We start from the raw sequence: 19990 nt of genomic DNA on the forward strand, positions 1-19990 counted from the left end.
TTGTATATTTTTGCTGTTTCATCAGATGTGATGTGATATTTTTAAAATATCTTTATGTAGTTGGAGATTTTTGAACTGAGATTAACAAGCATAGTACAAAAATACTTTTGTACAGCTCAAATGTGTATTTGCACAGTATTAGCTTATTCTATATGTTTGCTGTATGACGGTACAGTTATAATTTATCTCTTGTGTAATGGTTTAAAAGTCATATATAATGTGCTGAGTTGGTACTATGTCTCTTTTTGCATGACCAAAATTTACTGGCAGATCAAAACTGTTGATTTATGTGTACGTGGACTTGTAGAGGAAGGTTGGTCTCGAACTCTGAGAAGGGAAAAATTTTACCTCTTCATTTGCCTGAGAAATAGTCACAGCCCAGGTCTGATATTGTCTCAGTATAGTGCCAGTCTTCAAGTAGCCTTTTAACTCATCTATTGTTAAATTATAACTGAACTTGTTTGTGAACAAGAGCAAGAAGATATATGAATAAACTGTTTTATTTCTGTAAAACCAACTTCAGCGTGCGTCATTCAAAGACTGAAAATGGGGTGGAAGGATTAACTCGCTAATCACAAACATGGATCATTTTAAAAATTGAAAGATGACTTCTGTCCATTAAACACACATTATTAATCTTAGGTAATCTAATATAGCTTTATTAATAGGCGGAGTTACTGGAAACACAAGCTTCAGGTGTTCTTTTTTAATTCCTTATGCTTCATTCATGACATTCTTAGTAAAAGCTAACCATAACTAGCCTTCTGATGACTACACTTCATTTGTAAAAAACAAAACAAATGTCTGGCTGTGAAGAATCCTTGAAAGAGGACTGATCAAAGGCTTGAAAAGAGGTAGGCTTAGCACACGATTTTGGGGGGAAAAAAACAAAAAAGGGGGGAGCGTTGCTTCAAAAATGCTCTCATGTTTAACAGTGAACACTAATATCTCTGTAATTCTATGGTCATGATTAAACATGACATCCAAAGTACACTCTTGGGTTTGTAATTTAATAAAACACAAATCATAATCACCGAACCTTTATATCAAAGTAGCTGCCATTTTGAAATAGCACTGTTTAGAAATGTATGCTAGCTGCAAAACACTACGCATGTGCGGTCCTTGTAAGACTGAACAAGCTACTGTTTGACCTTCATTTAATGGTACGTGATTTTCTAGCATTTCAGCAGCAGGGTGAACTAGCTTGTGCTTGGAGGGATGCTGCTACTGTTGTTTTAATTTTATTTTTTTTAAAGAAAAAAAGAAAACCTAAAGGTAATCCTGTCCAATACAGCAACTAAACTGCACATAATTCAAACTTGATATCAGCAATATACACAGAAAATAAACATTTAGTTTTCCACGTCCAGTGTTTTCCAATAGCAAACCTTTAGCAAAGATATAAAAATGAGGGAGTGCTTTCAGAATAAGAGCAAAACTCCCTTTAAACTTCAGAGCTAGCCACAGTGGTGCTGTCAAAAGGGCCGAATGCGTTTGCTACTTGAATGTGCAGATTCCTTACCTTTGCTTATGGATGCATACAGTTAGATGGAATATGTCACAGATTAGGCATATACATACAACAAAAGAAACAGTATAAATATTTCGAAGTCTCGTTAAATGTGCTTTTTGGCATGAAAAAAAAACAGAGCCAATGAGTTCACTCACCTGGATTGACTTCTTTCTTAAAATTATGTAACTAAAAACTAAAGCCAAGGGAAAGTTAACATACAGGATATTCTCACAGATTCCTGATCAGTTAACCATCAAGTTCCTTTTGTGTTATGAATGAGAGCGGTTCATGATTTTGACAGTGTTCAGTTAATGCTCTGCTGCTCTCGAGTCCTTGCTTTGTTCCCTCAGCTTCACTGACCAAATGGAAAAAACGAGCCCCTCCTCCCGTTGATCTTTCCATCCTGTTACTAAGGCAGCTGGATCGATTCCACGTTAGACGAGTGTGTGGTTGCCATCCCGAACACCTCATTCTGTCAGGGACCAGATGTCTTGGGCAGGTCCTGATTCTCAGCCAAGTGGAGCTTTTGTCTGAACGTGCACACATTAAGGATTCACCACAGAAGGACTGAAAACACATTCAAATCCAGCATCCGCTCCTGGACTGTCGGGGCAATTCCCATAAACAAATATGCATTTGAGCTAAGAAAAGGATACATTGAGGTGCTGAGCTCTTCAAGCTGCAGAAACAAAGGAGCAAACAGGAGAGAGGGTTATTGAAAACAAAGCCAAAAATAGAAAGTGAAGCGCTAGTACCTGGCAGTAATCTCACTGTGGGATCATGTTACATAACAGCCTGTGCATTTCAGATCAATATTTGAGTTACGCTCTCATCATCGACTGCAGTGTTTCCAGAAGCAAACGTTAAGCTTCGATACAAAGTAAAGTTGCTTCATAGCCCATCTGCTCTGAGGCCCAATTATCCACTCTGGAGAGTATTCCTGGCAGTAGTGTCTGTAAATGAGTTGAAGGGTTTTTCTCACCTCAGTCACAGAGCACTGCAGCTTCCCGCAGTGAGCATAGCGTGGGTAACTACAGTAGGAGCCACACAACAAACTAACAATAGAAACTGTCAAGACATCCTTAGATGGCACATCACTGTACGAGAGCTTTTTTTTTTCCCTTTTTAAACGAGCCAACAGTTCAGCAAAACTGAATTTCATGTGGAAAATTATAGTAACAGGATTTAAATTCATTGGTTTGTCCAAATAAAAAAAATTCACATTTTCCTTCAGTCTATAGTACCGTTTATCAAAAGGTTTTTGTTTGTTTGAGATGCCCAATTGTGGAGATATTAGCTCTACAAACCTTCCCTTTCGTCACAGCCTTCTCATGTGGGGGAAAAAAACAAACAAACAAAAAGCATCTGAATGTCTCCCTCCAGAAATCATATCGCTCAAAAAAAAAAGAAAAACACACTATAAAATGTACAGCCACCTAACATTACAGCTCAACTAAGGAGTACCCTAACCCCTTGACACCATTTTATGGAGCTTTATGGTGAGATTTGAAACCCAGTTATTATCATCAGGTTAAGTCTTTCTGTTCCCAAGCACAGCCAAACAGTTATCAACATACACATAACTAAGTTTCTTACCAAAGCACAATTGGAAATCCTAACATCCATCAGCATGTCCACAGGAAAAATAGATACTAACCAATGAAAACAGGAGCCTCTGAGGAAATATGTAAATGAAGGAGTAAGAAAGTATCTTCCCAGGTGTGCCTGGGAAAAGACAAACTTAACTCTGTGAATACTGGGAGTTAAATCACACTTCAGGATAACATAAAATAGTGCCATTCACATCCTGTGGGCGTCGGGCTCTGCCAGCTGATTGGTCTGTACACCTGACCCGATGAGGAAAAATCAAACGGGACAATGTTAGACTAGTTAGGTAACACAGATTAATGCAAGTCTATTAGCAGGAACCACAGCTGTTGCGTGGAAGACTTGTGTAATCTCCATTCACTCCAGTGGACCTTGTTTTGGGTTTTTTTTAAAGGGTAAGAAGGTAAAAAAGTAGTCTGTATGTTATCAGCACACAATGAAACTGCTTGAAGGGTTTTATGATCCAGTGAATTCTGAAACCTGGCATGACCCCGAATTAACGGCTCTGGCCAACTAGCCAACCCAGTGAGATCACATTCTGTACAGGCACAAGATGGTGCTACATGTGCTCTAAAACCTTTAAACACTTATTTCTTAAATCCAGCTCTACAGATGGTGTTAAATCTATAGCGGTTTTTCAGAGTAGAGCTCCGTGATGTAAACTAGCCTTAATACCTGTACATGTGGTGTTTCATGTCCACTTTAAAAAGCTGCTGCCACTGGGATTCATGCTTACGTTGCAGAGCAGGTGTTCCAGGTTGTGGTCGGAGGCACATTTCCTCTGGTCCTCGGAAAGCTCCTCCACATGGCTGTCAAGGCTGAAGTGCAGTCGTGCCAGCTTTTCCTGCATCTCCCGCACGTGTTCGAGCTGCTCAAAGGAGCATACTTTACCTGGAAATCAGACAGGTTAAACCAGACCTGAATCTGATGGCGCAGTGTGTCTTGTCTTGTGATTACATCAAAGTCAAAAGTATTTCCATGGCAGCAGAGGCGTAAAAAAATAGCACAGCGTGTATTTGATTTCAGCCTGATTCATGTAACACAGCCACTTTTCACTCGCCTTTATTTTCAGCCAGTAACAGAATACTCTCCTGGGGGGGGGCATCTTATCAGGTTACCTTACCAAAAGCTTGCAGTTTGCCTGAGTGGAAGTCATTGAGGAGGTTGAGTAGGCCTCCCTCCATCTCTCTCACATCTGAGACATCTGTGAGGAAGGAGTGCTGCAGGGGGGACGACTGGATTACTTTACTGGGCCCTGCTGGCTGGGGGGCCCTGGGCTTCTCCCTGTGGGGTCTGACAGGAAAAACAACAAGATAACATTGCAACTATTTATTTTTGTTAACATATGACAACATTTAAAAAACAAGCAAAACAAAAACAACACCCGGACGAACCAAATCTGTATCCTGCTGTATCATCAAATGCAGGTGAAACACAGCGTTGTCTTAGTGAGTTATTTTATTGCTGGTCTTGGAGGAAAACCTGATGCATTAAACCATTTCTTTCTTATTTTGACTGTGAAACACCATTATCCCTGAACATACACATGCTGTCTGCCCCACAAAGCGGTGCAGTCCTGGTAGGTCATTAAGACACAAACCTGGTGATCTTTGGTGGAGCAACGACCGCTGCGAACACGTCTTTGGGCTGTCCCGGTGCGCCTATGGACCTTTTATACTTGCCCCTGTTCTTGGGGGAGGGAGGCTGCGGCAGGCCGAGGGAGAAGGTGGCACTTTTGCTGGCAGGCAGGACGGAGAGCTTGCGGGGGTTGATGGGCGGTGGAGGCGGTTGGGGGAGGGACACTTTTGGGCTTCGCTTCTTGCGCTTGTCTTCCATTGTTATTTACTTAGTTCTATTAGGAGAAGCTCCCTGAGGTGCAGCCTGGCTGGTGTGCAGGAAGTCCTGAAACGACAACGGTAGGAAGTTTGAAAAGCAGCAGCCTGTGGAGGATTGTCATTGTGCCAAAATTAGTGCTGCAGCCCAGAATGCTCCCCTCTGCATGTTTAGGGAAGCTTTAACAGCATCCCCAGGTGATTACAGTAAAATCCAAAACAAACAGTTCCTCCACTATTTATAATTTGATAAGAAATATATAGGCACATATTTCCTGTATAGGATTTATTCGATAGATAATTAATGGTTTTGCTTCCTTGGTGTTTAAAAAAAAAAAAAAAGGTGAAACTGGAGACTTTGAAGATATTGAAAGTGGAATAAGGTTAGGAAAATATGTGTGAACTAAACTGGATGGCGTACATTTTTTAACTAAACCTAACTAACTAAACTAAGCCTGCGTGAGTGATGAAGAAATCAAGGAACGCACTTTAACAAGGAAATGTACTCTATTGCACCAAGAGCCTATAAAACAATACGCTATCATCCGAAATAAACATAACTTTTATACAAAAGGCTCAATGAAAGTCTGTGTTCTCCATTCTTGTGGCGCGTTATGGACTAACACTGTGCGATAAAGACATTAAAGGCCATTAGAATTTAATGCGTCAGTCAATACATGCATTCAGTCTAAATATTTTATGAATTATGATTTTTACAGAGGCGCATTAGCATTAAAAGACACGAGCTCGTGTCGGTTTTCAGCGTCGTGAAACTGTTACAGCAGTGTCCGTGTTTGTCGTTGCTTAGTTACATTTTATGGTGGTCTTGCCTTGGATTTATCGCGCTCTCTCATTACAATGAATACAATCTCTGTTGTGACAGCAGTTATCTGGTGAACACTGCGCCAGCCTCTGTTCAAAGTAGGAGCCAAAGATGGCCACTACGGTAATACACAATGGCAACTTTCTGCGCTGAAATTCTGCTTTTAGCGGGAGAATTATTCTCCCGAGTAAAGAACAATTAAGCGGACTGCGGGTCGCTGCGCCACCGGGTTCAGTTCCGTGAAAGGATACGCGTAAAGGGAACGCATCATCTGCTGATGACACAAATAAGACTTACCGAATCAATTACGCACCAGAGAGCAACGCCGACAGGGCGCCGGCTCGCATTTCTCCTCCTAGGATTTAAAAGTCCACTTCATATGAATCCTGATGTTAAAAAGAAATGTAATACAGTGGAACGATCCGTACAGCCCCGGTGTTTTTACCGATGAAAGGTAAAGAGCGTCGATGCCGCGCTTGGCTCGTGCGGAGCTCAGCTGTCGTTTTTATTCCTTCTTAAAGGGCCAGTCCACCCGGCCGTGCGCCACGGGGGGAGGAGCGACTGTTCACGCAGGTTACTGACTGGCAGGATGCTGCTGTGCACCGCCTGAGGATGGCTCTTTGTAAACATCCTACTTACTGCTCCATTAAGGCTCCGAGGGTGCTACAGAACAAGGCCACACGGGGACGCCAGTGTTCATCTTTTGCTAACACCACTGACGTGTTGCAGTGTCAGTATATGCAGGATGTAAGCAAGGAATTTCCACGCTTTTTTGACTTTCCCTGTGGCCATGGGCGTGGGGTTTTGATGGATGGGATGGGAGTTTGATCCGTTGGGGGAGGGGGGATTTTGTGCTTTTTTTTTCTCCTCAGTTTACAGATGAGAATTTTTAGCCTTTGTATGAAAAGTATTATTATTTCTTTCCCAACGGATGTTAAACACAACAAGAATTTGTGAAGATAGCTTGTCCACACACCTCACTTTCATTTTAGATGCAAACTAGCAACATGACTGAGAAAAAAAAAAGCTTATAAGTTGACCTGAAATTCAGGCAGAAGTAATGTCCTTATGCTGGACCTTTTTTCTTGTTGTCACTCCAAGCTGCCTGTGTGTGCAGAACCAGAGGAAAGGATGCAGGATGTGGTATGCGTCTGTTTGTTAACAAAAAGATTCGGTTGTTGTATGAATGCAATGCAATGTTTCTCTTACTGCTCAGTAAATTAAACTGACAATGCCACAAAATAGGGAAATGTGGGATCTTGCAACAGAAGAAGCACGATGGCATTGGGACATCTCAGCCTGAGCTCAACCAGCTGGAACATACAGGCCAAACAGTACTATGCAAAAAGCTCAAGCCACCATCATTTCTTTTTATTTTGCTCCCAAGGATTCACACTTTCCCCCAAAAAAAATTTAAAAGTGGTATTGAGCAATAATTCTCCAGTTTTTTTGGAAGTCTTTAAAAGCTTTTCTTTGGACATTAGCTGCTTCTTCACTCATTTTCAATCCAGTTCTTGTGTCTTACTATTTTCAAAGGAATGGTGTTTTGGTTTCTAAGCTACTTAGAAAAGGCCATTGTTAAGGAAGGAAAACTGCAAAATTAAACAAGAACTGGACTGAAAATCAGTGGAAACAGGTCTTATGGACCTGTGAATCAGTGTTTCTATTTTCTAAAAAGAGAAGAAACTGTAGTTTTTAAATTCTAAAATTAATGCTTGGAGTCTGGCGAACACCAAGGCATCAAACGGCAAATGAATCCTTCATTTTTAAATCAATCCCAAAAGAAAAAGCATGTAGGATGATTCCACTCCTGCATGGAGTTCCCATTATGAAGGAATCCACAGGGACGGCTATTCATCATTATTACTTGTAAAGAAATTTTGTAAGCAGCGTGGACTGAGAATAAAACAGAATCCAACAAGGTTTAAAGTAATACAAAAATATTTATTTTTATTATGGCAGGTCAGAACAAAAATGTGACACAAAAATGCCGTTTGTAGAAAAAATACAGAGATCTTAGGCTTGTTTATCTTGTTCCAAACGTGAGTGAGACGAACAATAACTTAAGTCTAACTAACTTTGTGGTCTGATGAGTTGTTTGAGTACGAGTATGCCTTTCCAAGAACTATTCTGTCTCTGAGGAGCTTGAAGAAGGCGTAGTAGTTGCTGAAGAGAATCAGGGCCAGCGATATCGTCTGATGCCACTTTTCTGAGCATATCAACGAGTAGAGCTGGTAGAATATCATGGCACCTTCGAGGATGATGAGTATGTTCAATATTCGTAAAGGCTTGTTGAAGAAGAACTAGAGTAAGAAAGAGGATCAGTATGAGCACAGCTCTGTAAAGGATCTGATACCAGTTCTGGTTCTACAAGACCTCTTCATTTAAGTATACTCACATAGAAGCGATAATGGGAAACATCTGATGGGACTGCAACATTATAGTGGCCCATGGCCTTATATACATTCTTATTATGTTTTACCAGGACTCCCTGTGGCCACATGTACTCTTCGGTCCATCTGTGTACAAAAAAAACCAGGTAAAAGTTAGCTTTAAATCTGACTAAAATTAGTCTGACTGAACATAAAATGCAATAAACTAAAAGCAGTGCATACATGTGTTGGAGGACGTTGGAGCAGAGTGAGGGATCTACTTTTTGCCAGCACCCGAGGTGGGCTGCAGCTTTGTGAAGCAGGTCACAATATCGAGGGGGCAGCAAATGCCTCATGAGGATGACTGAGGTACTGACTGACACCAAGATGAAGAGCTCACAAGACCATCGCTTATCCACATACTGGGTACTCTGAAGGCAAATATGCAGAAACTTTGAGAAAAGCTCATAAATCATATTGAATTAAAGTTGCAGTGAAGTCCAACAGTTTCCTACCTTGACAAACCACACGGGTACAAATGCCACATAGTAAGCACTGAGCATTGAGCTGACCAACACCTCCTTCATCCTCCAGTTAAAATCCATCTTCAGGTACTCCACCTCCTTGCGGATTAGGTCAGGGGATAGACAGCAGGCGTGAGTGGGCATGGCCTGGACACCATACAGCTGGCTGGTGTGCTGCTTCCATGTCTCCTTGAGCACAGTCAGATAATCCCTGCCCCGGCCAACGCCGCCAACCTCTTTGGAGCCAATGCTGGTGATGGGTGAGAGCGGAACTGCTCGTCGGAAGTCACAGCTCAGTCGGAACAAGGGAATATACATCCCAAATCTGTGGGGGTGGGAGGGGCTACAGTTAATTTCTACAGATCATAGCAAGACTACAGCTGGGGTTGTAGTAGAAGAGTAAAGAGCATAAACTGAGAGTCACAGATCTTTGTCATATTAGTTCAGAGTCCAATGATACCACATATGGTTTAATATTGCATATGACACACCATCTGCACATATTCTTGCTAGCTCATTTTCCTAGAGCCACCAATGGAAAAATATTTCCACAGGACATGTCAACATATTTAAACGCAGGACCTGCATAGTATGCTCATAATGATTCCTTAGATCAGGGGTGTCAAACTCCAGGCATTGAGGGCCGGTGTCCTGCAGGTTTTAGATCTCACCCTGAGTCAACACACCTGAATCAACTGATTAGTTCATTACCAGGCCTCTGGAGAACTTCAAGACATGTTGAGGAGGTCATTTAGCCATTTAAATCAGCTGTGGTGGATCAAGGACACATCTAAAACCTGCAGGACACCGGCCCTCGAGGCCTGAAGTTCGACACCTGCGATTTAGATGATTCCTTTCAAAAAAAATAAATAAATAAAAATAAAAACCCACAGTCATGAATCAAGATTTGACCCATAGTATACCAAAGGCTCTGTAATCAAGCACTCTGAGGTTCACCAAACAGAACTTGATCTGCCTCTTGAAATGACATGCAAACAAGCCACGCTATCAAATATGAAAGAGAATAGGAGCTACTTCACTGTAACTGGATTTCTTTATTTAAATATTAATGTGCAGCAAACCAAAGCTGTGTTTTAAGTAGGGCACCAAACAGAGCATGGAAACAAGATGTGAATGTTCACTGGCATAATGTGGTTCACACAACTTTTAAGAGAGGGCAAAAGTTGTGTATACTACAAAAGCTAGTTTTAGTCCAAATGCTTCATATCTATAAGTTAACGACATGTGAAACGTTAGAAGGAGCAAACATAGCTCAAAACAAGTTATTTGCACTGAAAATTCCTTCTGGCGTTTGTGGCCTGTTAATCAGGGGTTAATGTGGGCGGGAACAGTGGTTAAAAAGCAGATGGCTGAATCTACTAAGAGCAGTAACCTTCAGAGCCAACAGCCATGTAGGTCAGCTGATCACAGCACAAAGAAAACAAATGAAGCCACATTAAAACATAACAACTGTTCAATCAGTGTGAGAAAGACAACAAGGATTCAGTAAAATAAGGAAGCCTTGATATACTATACTTACGGGTAGCAGAGGAAGAGCAGGCTGAGGACAGAATAGGTTCTGAAGAGGTAAATGAGAGAGCGGCACAGGCTCCAACCTGTCAGCGTTAGCACTGCGAACCGCGCCATCACTAAAAAGATCGAGTGAGGGAAAGAGAGTTTCCCACTCTGTGACGCCTGAGGCAGAGGAGAAGAGAACAGTCAAATCTTTCACAGCAGGACATGATCAAAGATGTCTGAGAAACCAAGCACAGAAAAATTGAATCCATTAAAATTCTTAAATTTTTAAAAGTGTGCTTCAGGCATGTATCTGAAGATACTGTTTTACTACAAGAAGAATCTTTAAAAGGGAAAATCATTAAACTGAAGTGGAGCTGCGTGCAGACTGATTTCTTTCTTACGTCTCTGTTTCATCTGGCCTTTTCAGCTGGAAATTTCCTTATAAGTATGAAAAAAAAAAAAGAACGGGGTACAGTCTTTCTGCATGAGGTGTTTTTGAGAGCCTTGGATTAATAAAAAGTAAAGTGACACAAAAGCCAATAACTGAATTCTTACCTCTTTAACAATGGCTGCGATTAACCTCCTTGCTAGTATGATGATGGTGAACACCAGCATGTTATAATCAATAAGATGGAAGTTCTGTAAAAACATAGATTTTTGCTCCCATGAGATTTTCCACATATTCTGTATAAACTGTGCCTACTGGCCTACACAGAGGTTGATCAACAAAGCAATTGCTGAAACATTCTTTGTCAAAACACTGAACACCCAAGTGCTCACCAGTGATGTGTGTGAGGGAGGGTGAGATGCAGGGTACCACCACACAGTCTTGTAGATGTTGACATAGTGCACAAAGAGCGCAATGAGGTGGCAGAAGAAAAGATGGAGCTCGAACAGCACATTTTGATCCATGGACAACTCTGGGATCTTGCAGTGTTTCAGAGGAACCACAGTCTGGGCCGCGAGAGGAGGACTGGACATGCACGTCCCTGGGCTGTTCCTGCTGACAGATCAGATGGCACAGAAGTTCCTGAAGAGGCCACGGAGGAGGCACACACAGACAGATCGGGCGCAGTGTGTCAGAGTTTGACCTACCTAGTGCGAGATCTCACCCCTGTGACCGGGGAGCTGGTTGTGTGATTTCCATTGCCAACTGAGCCTGAATCGCTGCTTAACGGAGGTCTGCAGTACGTGGTACGATTCGCTCCTCTCCTTCCACCAGCCATTGTGGACACACCCACGGCACACCTCTTTCAATTGTTTTGGTGATATGTCCTCTCCGTGTTTTTGTACCTGTTCGTACAAATGCAGCAGGCGAGAGGATTCATATAGAATATCTGGCCAATACTAAATATTTATTGTGACTTAAACCAGTCTGTAGTATCTATCTATCATGAAAGACACACTGTACTGCCTTAAAACGAGTTAAGTTGACATTGTGAATGGCTTAAATAATAAAACGAGGCGTGCACAGAGCCCAAACAAACAGCAAGGAGACCCCTCTGCAACATGAAGATCTGACATCCAGTGAATCATAAATATGCATGACAAAGGAGTTTTCACCAGCTGCAAAAGCATCCCTCGCTCTAAAGTGCAAGTTTTTGCGGAAGCTGATATTAAAAGCTAAGCTAAATAGCTACACCATTTGCTTCACTCGCGGGTGAAATTTGTTTAGAAAACCGTGTGTGTTAGAGATACAGGGCTGCAAGGCGAACACAACGTGAAGCTACACAATGAGGCACGGACCTCAGTCTGTCCGCCAAGAGCATGCATGCCTAAATATCAAGACTGAGGCCTAGGCTAGCAGTAGCTTTGACTAGCTAGGTAGCTTCTAACCCACCAAACAGGCTAGACAAGGAAATGTACGCTTACCAGTGTCTGATGTCTGAGTCAGATGCTGCTCTGTAGCAGAGATAATGAACTAAACACAATAAATTTTTAGAATATTTATTGAAATAATGGCGTGTATGTCACTGACAGCAGCAGAAACACTCATTGTTGATGTGAAACTAGCCGTAGACAGACGGCGGAGCGGATATGTTAGCGAGCTGTGGGAGGAGAGTCATTTAAAGGGATATTCCACTCATATTTAACCAAGAAAGAAAAGAAAGGCGTTTTTATCGATTAAAATGACGATTTAACACAGGGGTATAAGACTCATTTCAGTTCATGTTTCAGATACACGGAGTCTAAAATGTTCTAATAGTCTACTCTGAAAAACATCCTCCATATATAATTGTTGCTCCTTTACTGTAAAGACATTTTCTTTTAATGTACGATAAATCTTTTTTTGTTTGTTTGTTTTTTTTTTCTTTTACATATTTCAGTAATTCTATCTTGATTTTTCCACTGAACATTTTCTGAGCTGTTTTGCACCTTTTGAAAAGCCTCTCTAATGTTTCCTTATACTTGGTAGTGTACGATCACAGGTTTCTCTATATAATTTTTACGTATTAACTATGTAAATATTATCTAACATTTCCCTACGTATTATTATATATAAATAAATTATAAAATTAATTAATAAATAATACAATTCTTATACAATATATATAGTACGCACAAACTATAATATAGATATGTATATAGAGTATAACAACTTTAGATAAATTGTATTAAAAATACAATTATTACTGTAATTAATACTCTAACCTTTAATCATAAAAAAATGTTAAGGCACAGAATATTTCCTATTTTCTACTGTCACCTACCTTAAAAACATTTTTAAGTGAATTTGTATATTACACAATTAAGAAATGGCAAGTTTTTCGTGTTTTGATGTAGTACAAAACTACTTATTTACTTTGGTGTAGGATGCCATGCTGTAGACAATGACTCTGTCAGTAAGAAGGCTGTAAAACCAATGAAAATACATCAGATTTTATGCCTTGATGTTACAGTTTTCACATTTCTCTGTGTCATTCAGTTGGCTGGACTGGAGTCTTTGGTGCTCTGGTTCTGATCCGTAATCAAGGAGGTGTTGTATGAGATGCAGTGTGGTTTATCACTGTATATTTGCACAATTTGCTGTATGTTTTTTATTTATTCAATTATTTATTAACATTTTACAGTTTTGAAATTTCTTAGTAGCTGGCCACAAGATGAATACTTTCCAGTGAACAGTTTCTCTTCTTTGTATGTTTTTCTTGACTAATAATTTACATCACAGTCCATTGTGAAAAAAATTAAATGTTAATTTTACCTTTATTGATGTACTTGTACCATTTATGGTTTAGTGTACTTTTCTTACTTTTCTTAATTTTAAAGAGCCCTCTAATTATATTAATAACCTGAACACGTCATAGACACCTCAGCTTCACTACTGGAACTTCAACATTATGCACTCCGTACTGTACAGTAATGCCACTGCTTTGCACATGTCTCAACTCTGTATATTTTTATATATTTTATTTATTGTTTACTCTATTTAATTTGTAAAATATGTGTACACACACACACGTAGAAAAATATTTAGTATACACATCCAGAAATGCATATACTATTATATATTGTACATATATTTATTAGTTTCAGATGTAGCCATTCTTGTATTTTGCTTGTTTACATTATTGTATTTTGCACAACTCTGTTGCTTGTGAAGCTCGCACACAAGAATTTCACTCACATGTGCTGTACCAATGTACCTGCACATGTGATGTGACAATAAAAGTGATTTGATTTGAACCTTTCTATAAAAGAAAAGAAACCCAGCGTTGCCGTAAAACTCACACTCACAGTGTGCGGTTCCTTCTTCAGTAGTTGTAGGGCAAAGGTTGCTGATGCAAAGTATGGGAAAACACCAGAAATGTACTCCCGTCTGCGCAGTTTTTTGCAGAGCTATGCTAAGCCATCCAGCGGGCTACACTGGACCACTTAGTTGGCCATTTCTAGCCTGCGAGCCATATCTTTAACTTCCCTGTTTCTGCACAGGATAATAAAAGTAACCTTTGTACAGATCAGTCTGCAATAACTGTAATGCATCTCTGTATAATTTTATAGCTTGCTTGGCCAAAAATCTAAATTAACAGACTACTTTTCCACAGTTACTGGTGCCCTGCCAAACAAAAACCTCATTACAACTCATGTGTAGATGGATGTTAAATTAGATCTTGCAAGAAAAATCTCAGTCTTGCACATACATGTTTAGAAAAGTGTGTCCAATATCCAAAGATTAAATTCTCATAATTAAAAAAGGGACAAAAATGAATGGCTTTCACTTTAAAAATAGTTTTATTGATTTACTTCATGAGATAATGACAAACATCCTGTCAGCTCATTAACATCAAAGAATAATAAGGCACCATCAATAGAAATCTGTCATTTTTTGTTCTTTTATTGTTAAATAAAAATGCAGTTAAAAAGAGTAAAATCTGTACAGATTCAAGAACGAGCATTCATTTAATGCCCGTACACCCATCAATGCTAAAGCAATCTTACACAAAAGTCAAGCTCTCTCTCACTCCCTGAGAGACGCCTCAGTCTCAGAGACACTGCAAGGCCTCTGCCCTTTCCAGGAACGTCAATGGACCTGCTAACGACAGAAAGGAGAACTTAATCAGACGTAACAACAAAGCCAACACTTATGTGGCAATTTCCATTCAACTGACCTTAAAAGGTCTGCCAACGCCGGAGTTCAATATATCAACTGCACCTACGCAGTTCTCAGACAACCTAAGAGGAGAAAACTAAATGAGATCTGGAACTCAGAAGTGCCAACACTCAAACACAGCAGGTAAAAACCATGCAAACTAATTTTATATTAAAAGTATCATGCAACTCAAGCATTTTTTTTCCCTTTCGTCTCCACCAATGAGTTTTACGGCTTTGAGAGTGCTACTAGTAATTTTCATTTAATCTACAATCTATAGAATTATCAAGATGGTAATAAGTATTAGGTGAAATGAATGGGCAATTCTCGTTTTGTTTCTTTTTAACATTTGAGCAAGAGTTGCATCAACACCATATTGTTTTATGCGGCTTATTTGGCCTGGAATGGACTACTAATAGCATAATTTTGTAATTAAAAATATGTTTTGGATGTTTTGGATGACTTGCATTACTTGGATGTTTTGCACAGAAAAAAAAAAAATTCTAAAATGAGTGTTGGGGTTAGTTTTACCTTCTTGTGGCGATCTTTAGGCTTTTAGAATCCTCTCCCTCTGCGATTTTTTTCTTTTATAAAAACCAGCCAGCATGACTTTGCATCAAAGTCAAGTAAGATCCCTGCAAGCTTGATTTGAAATACTGTTGAAATTCGGTTATTTCAAGCGGCTGAAGATGCACGGCTCTCTTGAGAGCTTGAAGAGATGCACTAACTAAAGGTTAAATGACAATACATGTTCAAGCACTAATATCACTTTCAAGTCAAACATGTATTTGGCAGCACATTACCTCAAGGAACGATGAGCTTTATTTAATTTCAGTTCCCCCCCCTTTTTTTAAGGTGTCATTACAAGTGGCATTTAGATAAAATTTTGAAGACAGGCGAAGAGGATAGACTTCTTGTAGAAAAAACCAAACCCAAAACAAAAAACCAAACACTGCTTTGGAATTTTAAAAATCAAAGTTGACGTGTATACATACAGCTTATTCAGCATTGTTGAAAACCACTGAGGACCATTTTCACAAACTGGAGATAATCCTTTGGTACAACAAAGGCAAAAATACCATGTTTAGGTTGATTAAAAAGAAACTAGAAACTTTATTGAAACACGCACTGCAGAAAGACATTGTTTTTTTGGGGATGTGTTTAGTTACCTATTTAGTCAAAAGGTACACAAGCATTAAGCATTTTGGAGACGGCACGACTTAAGCATACACAGTTTTCCTAAGGTTATATACAAAAAGACCGAGTTGGCTGTAGTCTTACGTACACAGTAAGTTATTAATCCTTCAAGCTTTACAAGAATTAGTCGATCAGCGATGATTTTGCAAGTAATAGAGCGACTTTTCATAAAATACCAATTGTAAAAGGGTGGCAGAAAATAAAGGCCTTTATTCTTTGTCAAATGGATTTCTACAGTTATATTTTGTTTATTTGCTCTTTGGGAGTAAAGTCACATAACTAGATTTGTAATCCAATATAAACAAATAAGACCGTTTTAATCAAAATGGTTCTATTTGAGTTTGCAACTAAATCTGTTTAAGTTATTATAAATTTACAAATGGAGTCATTATGAATAATTTCTGTCCAGTCATGAAGGACTTTTTTTTACAAAACAAATGCAGCCTATGTGAGAAAATTTTAATCGCCACAATCACAGTTTGTGCAGGAACAAAAATATTTACCATCAAATATCTAACAAAAAAACGAAACTAAAAAAGTCATTTTGTTAGTTCTGTTTATGTCACTAAGACCTTAACTACGCAACTGAAACAAACAATAGGGAGAAAAATGTTGCTCCTCTGGCACTAGGATACATCCAACAAAATGTCCTAGGTTTTAAAAATAAAAAGAGAAAAGAATGTTTTAAATAAAACCATTAACAAGGGAAACGAGAGGGAAATTACTTTTGTAAAGTCAAGTGTGAGTTACAATCGGAGACAGTTGCCACTGCAACTCTCTACCAGTAGTTGTTCAGTATCTTGGGTAAGGATGCTCTCTGTACGATCCCTTCGCCTGCCTAGATGGAGGGGCCTTGCCTCCAGCCCCGGCACCGGACCACGAGTTGTCCCAATCATCTTGAGCTACAAGAAGTCACAGAAAAGCAGAGGAAACCAAAAAAAGGATGCAAATATCAGCTAAGTCTGAAAGCAATAAAGCAAAAATAAAGATGCGTGTGATTTAAAGACTTACCATAACCGGCCTCATATGATGGATCCTGGGCTTCACCGTGTCCATAATCATAATACTCTGTATCCCTGGGGGCACATCACCAACAAGGGTTAAGAAGGTATACTTAAATTATACCTAAATTAAAAATTTTATTTAAAACAACAAAAACACACATTAAAGAGACATGTTACATAAATTAAACTTGACTTACGCAGGGGCAGAAGGCTGGCTATAATAATTATCATATCCCTCATATGCCGGCTCTGCATAAGAGTCATCATATGCAGGCTAGACAGAAAAAAAAGAGGCAACATCATGAATCTGCGCCACTCCCATTCATGCCAAAAATGCTGTCAAATAGGATTCAGCACTTACATAATCCTCATAAGCATCAGGCTTTGACCCTGTTGCTGAAGGTGGAACCTGGTGTTGCTGGTGAGACAAGGCTGCCGAGGGGAGCATCCTGGGAGCCCCTGCTGCAGGCGGTCTGGAGCGAGGAGCAGAGCCTCCTCTAGTAGGAGCAGAAGGAGGTCCACCCCGACCAGACGGAGCACCTCTTGGTGCACCACCTCGCCCCGGTGCTCCGCGTGGAGCCCCACCGCGCATCGCTCCCCGAGGAGCCCCACGTGGCATTCCTCGGCCCCTGTTAAATCAGAACCATTAACCTACTTAGCCAAACCAGATGCAAAAAACGGACTCCACGTTAGTGTTCTGCAGATACATTTTAGTTTACTGAGAAACATTTGTAATTTTAAGTTTGTGTGAATCTTAGATCTGCAACAAGCACATGTCACAGATTCCAGCGCATACCTTGGTCCTCCAGCACCAGGTGGTCCACCTCTGCCCCTTCCTAGAGGACCACCTCGCCCCCTCGAACCATCCTGGGATCCATTCAGGAACAGTGGATCCATGTATGGATCGTGCTCACCAGGTTCCTGTTCATGTGGCAACAGACAAACATGCATACCATTACTGCAGAGCAGTGAGGAATCAGTGGATCTGTTAGAAAGTTTGATTCTTGCATCAAGATGTCTCTCCGCACACATACCGGGATAAGGAACTTCTTCACCTCCTCCATGGCGTGAGCCATGCGCAGGTACGCTTCTGGTATGGGTGCCGTCACCTCGATGAACACATGCAGTTCCATGGCGAGGTGAGCATATTTAGCCTCACCCCCCTTTCTAAATTCTTCCTCCTAAAAACAATGAGCGCACAAAACTAATATAGCCAGAGGAGTGATGCAGGGCAATAAGACAGAAGCAAAGGAAACCGTTAGACAAACCTTGTTCTTGTCCCTCATGGAACCTTTACCCAGAACTGAAATCTTTGCTCCGGTGTCCTCTTGCAGCCTCTTGATTGTGCTACCCTGAGGTCCCAAAAGCTTTCCCACAAAGTTGACCTGCAACAAATTCATAATTCACGTCAGCACCTCAGAGACACCCCTCTTCCCCAAAAGGGGAAAAAAAAAACTAATTAAGTAGAGTGTGAGAAATCAGTACAATTAATAATCTGTTAGATCAGCTGATTGAATCGCCTAGGTGGTTAGGGCGCTATGTAAATGGGAAAAGACCTACCCTAGGGTACTGCTTGGTGGGAATGAGGACACGCTCCTTGAGCTTCAGATTCTTGGTCGCAAACAGGTCCAGGTATGTTTCCTTCTCAGGCTCTTTCTTGGTTTCACCTTTCTGGATCCTCTCAATCTCTGCAGGAATTAAACACGATTAAAAAGCTGACATTCATGAACAAATGCATTTCAAATAATAGACGAAAGCTATTTTTTTCAGATGATATGGGTTACGATTCCCTGCGTCATCCGAAGATGAAACGGCAGGTAAAGCTTTGCATGCATTTGGGTTATAGTTGGCAAATAGTCGCCTCGAAATCGCAGCTGTTCGTCGTTAAGTATCGGTGTTAGCTGATGAGTAAACACGATTAAAATCCCATCAGAACCGTTGAGAGCAAGTGATTTAATTACACAGCTTCAAATACACACTGGACAACGACCTGACCCACATCGCTAACAACCACGTGCTTAATGCGCCATTGTTCAGGCCTCTCGACTCGGCTAAGAAGGGACAAAAAAAACAAAAAAACAGGCCCCGACTCGAGCTAACTAGCCCGGGTTAGCCTTTATGTTAAAGCAAATAGCGACATTACCTGCAGATATGAGTTTCATTGCATGCGTGAACGATGAATCCAGGCTATCCTTTTCCGCCAGGAGCTCCGGGAGGTACTTAGTGTCTTCCATTTTGATCTTATTCTCTGCTGGGCTTGACTCTACGGCGGGCTCTATGTTGCTCTTATTAGCATTCGCTTGACTCATAACGCACGAACGAAGCTCGGCTCAGTTCGTCAAGCTTCTCCCCTTTAAAACGAAAATGCAACAAGGAAAACGGTGTAGTTAGTAAAGGGCCCACCGGCGTCTTCTCCGCTGCAAGTCGTCGCACTCTTCCTCAGCAGACAAAGGAGGGTGGATGGCGCAGCTGCATTTCAGTGAGGGGGAGGAGGGAACCCGGAAGGCGACCGTGACGTCACTGCAAGAAGCTCCAGAGCCCTGATTACCTGCTGTTACAGCACTGTGCCAAAGTCAGAGCAAACCTTGTTTTATTGTCTGTTTTTTCATTTATTTGAGGGGATTTCTTTTAAGGTACTTTACCCAAACGTTGTGCCTATTTCTTTATTTGATTTTATGGAAAATTCCAAAGAAACCACGGTTGACAGGGATAAAACAAGGAGCTTTTATCGCAAACTTGATACTTCCCAGCACGGTGTGGAGTGTGCTCTGAAAAAACTTTGAGGAAAATCGAGGACAAAAAAAAGGGTAGTATTTAAGGCTAAACAGCCATCTACAGCAGATGAATGGTATATGAAAGCAATGTCCTTAAGAAACAGCGAGGGGAATCCAGCATAGACCTGACACAGGACCTGAGAGATGCATTTTAGTTCGCAGAAGCCTCAAAGCCTGGTCTCAGTGGTAGAGTGGCCATAAGAAACCATTCTCAAGGAAGGGAAACATGGAGAAAAG

General features: G+C 40.7%; 3 protein-coding genes across 7 annotated transcripts; all 3 read right to left on the reverse strand.

Annotated features, from left to right (window-relative positions):
- Positions 1-482: 482 nt before the first annotated feature.
- ccdc28b (coiled-coil domain containing 28B) lies at positions 483-6367 on the reverse strand. Of its 2 annotated transcripts, none has more exons than XM_026152723.1 (6): positions 6090-6367; positions 4722-5023; positions 4245-4414; positions 3858-4012; positions 2170-2192; positions 483-2043 (listed from the first exon to the last, which is right to left on the reverse strand). In XM_026152723.1, the coding sequence occupies exons 2-6, from the start codon at positions 4955-4957 to the stop codon at positions 1989-1991; spliced, it is 639 nt and encodes a 212-aa protein (XP_026008508.1). In that variant the 5' UTR covers positions 4958-5023; positions 6090-6367; the 3' UTR covers positions 483-1988. The 2 variants fall into 2 exon arrangements, with proteins under 2 accessions (XP_026008508.1, XP_026008507.1); XM_026152722.1 differs by having other exon boundaries at positions 6074-6367.
- Positions 6368-7734: 1367 nt separating this feature from the next.
- On the reverse strand, positions 7735-12259 carry tmem39b (transmembrane protein 39B). 2 transcript variants are annotated; one of them, XM_026152826.1, is made up of 9 exons: positions 12063-12259; positions 11286-11483; positions 10971-11190; positions 10746-10829; positions 10213-10367; positions 8664-8997; positions 8392-8579; positions 8175-8295; positions 7735-8079 (listed from the first exon to the last, which is right to left on the reverse strand). In XM_026152826.1, the coding sequence occupies exons 2-9, from the start codon at positions 11414-11416 to the stop codon at positions 7846-7848; spliced, it is 1467 nt and encodes a 488-aa protein (XP_026008611.1). In that variant the 5' UTR covers positions 11417-11483; positions 12063-12259; the 3' UTR covers positions 7735-7845. The 2 variants fall into 2 exon arrangements, with proteins under 2 accessions (XP_026008611.1, XP_026008610.1); XM_026152825.1 differs by having other exon boundaries at positions 10971-11193.
- Positions 12260-14505: 2246 nt separating this feature from the next.
- Positions 14506-19497, reverse strand: LOC113011816 (KH domain-containing, RNA-binding, signal transduction-associated protein 1-like). 3 transcript variants are annotated; one of them, XM_026151591.1, is made up of 11 exons: positions 19123-19497; positions 18540-18667; positions 18248-18364; positions 18014-18160; positions 17776-17900; positions 17341-17608; positions 17177-17253; positions 16987-17051; positions 16701-16877; positions 14798-14861; positions 14506-14718 (listed from the first exon to the last, which is right to left on the reverse strand). In XM_026151591.1, exons 1-9 carry the CDS (start codon positions 19286-19288, stop codon positions 16768-16770), a joined length of 1203 nt encoding a protein of 400 aa, XP_026007376.1. In that variant the 5' UTR covers positions 19289-19497; the 3' UTR covers positions 14506-14718; positions 14798-14861; positions 16701-16767. The 3 variants fall into 3 exon arrangements, with proteins under 3 accessions (XP_026007376.1, XP_026007374.1, XP_026007375.1); XM_026151589.1 differs by having other exon boundaries at positions 14798-16877; XM_026151590.1 differs by having other exon boundaries at positions 14506-14721; positions 14798-16877.
- Between the last annotated feature and the right edge of the window lie 493 nt (positions 19498-19990).

Source organism: Astatotilapia calliptera, chromosome 19 (assembly GCF_900246225.1).
Source record: "Astatotilapia calliptera chromosome 19, fAstCal1.2, whole genome shotgun sequence".
Lineage (NCBI taxonomy): Eukaryota > Metazoa > Chordata > Actinopteri > Cichliformes > Cichlidae > Astatotilapia > Astatotilapia calliptera.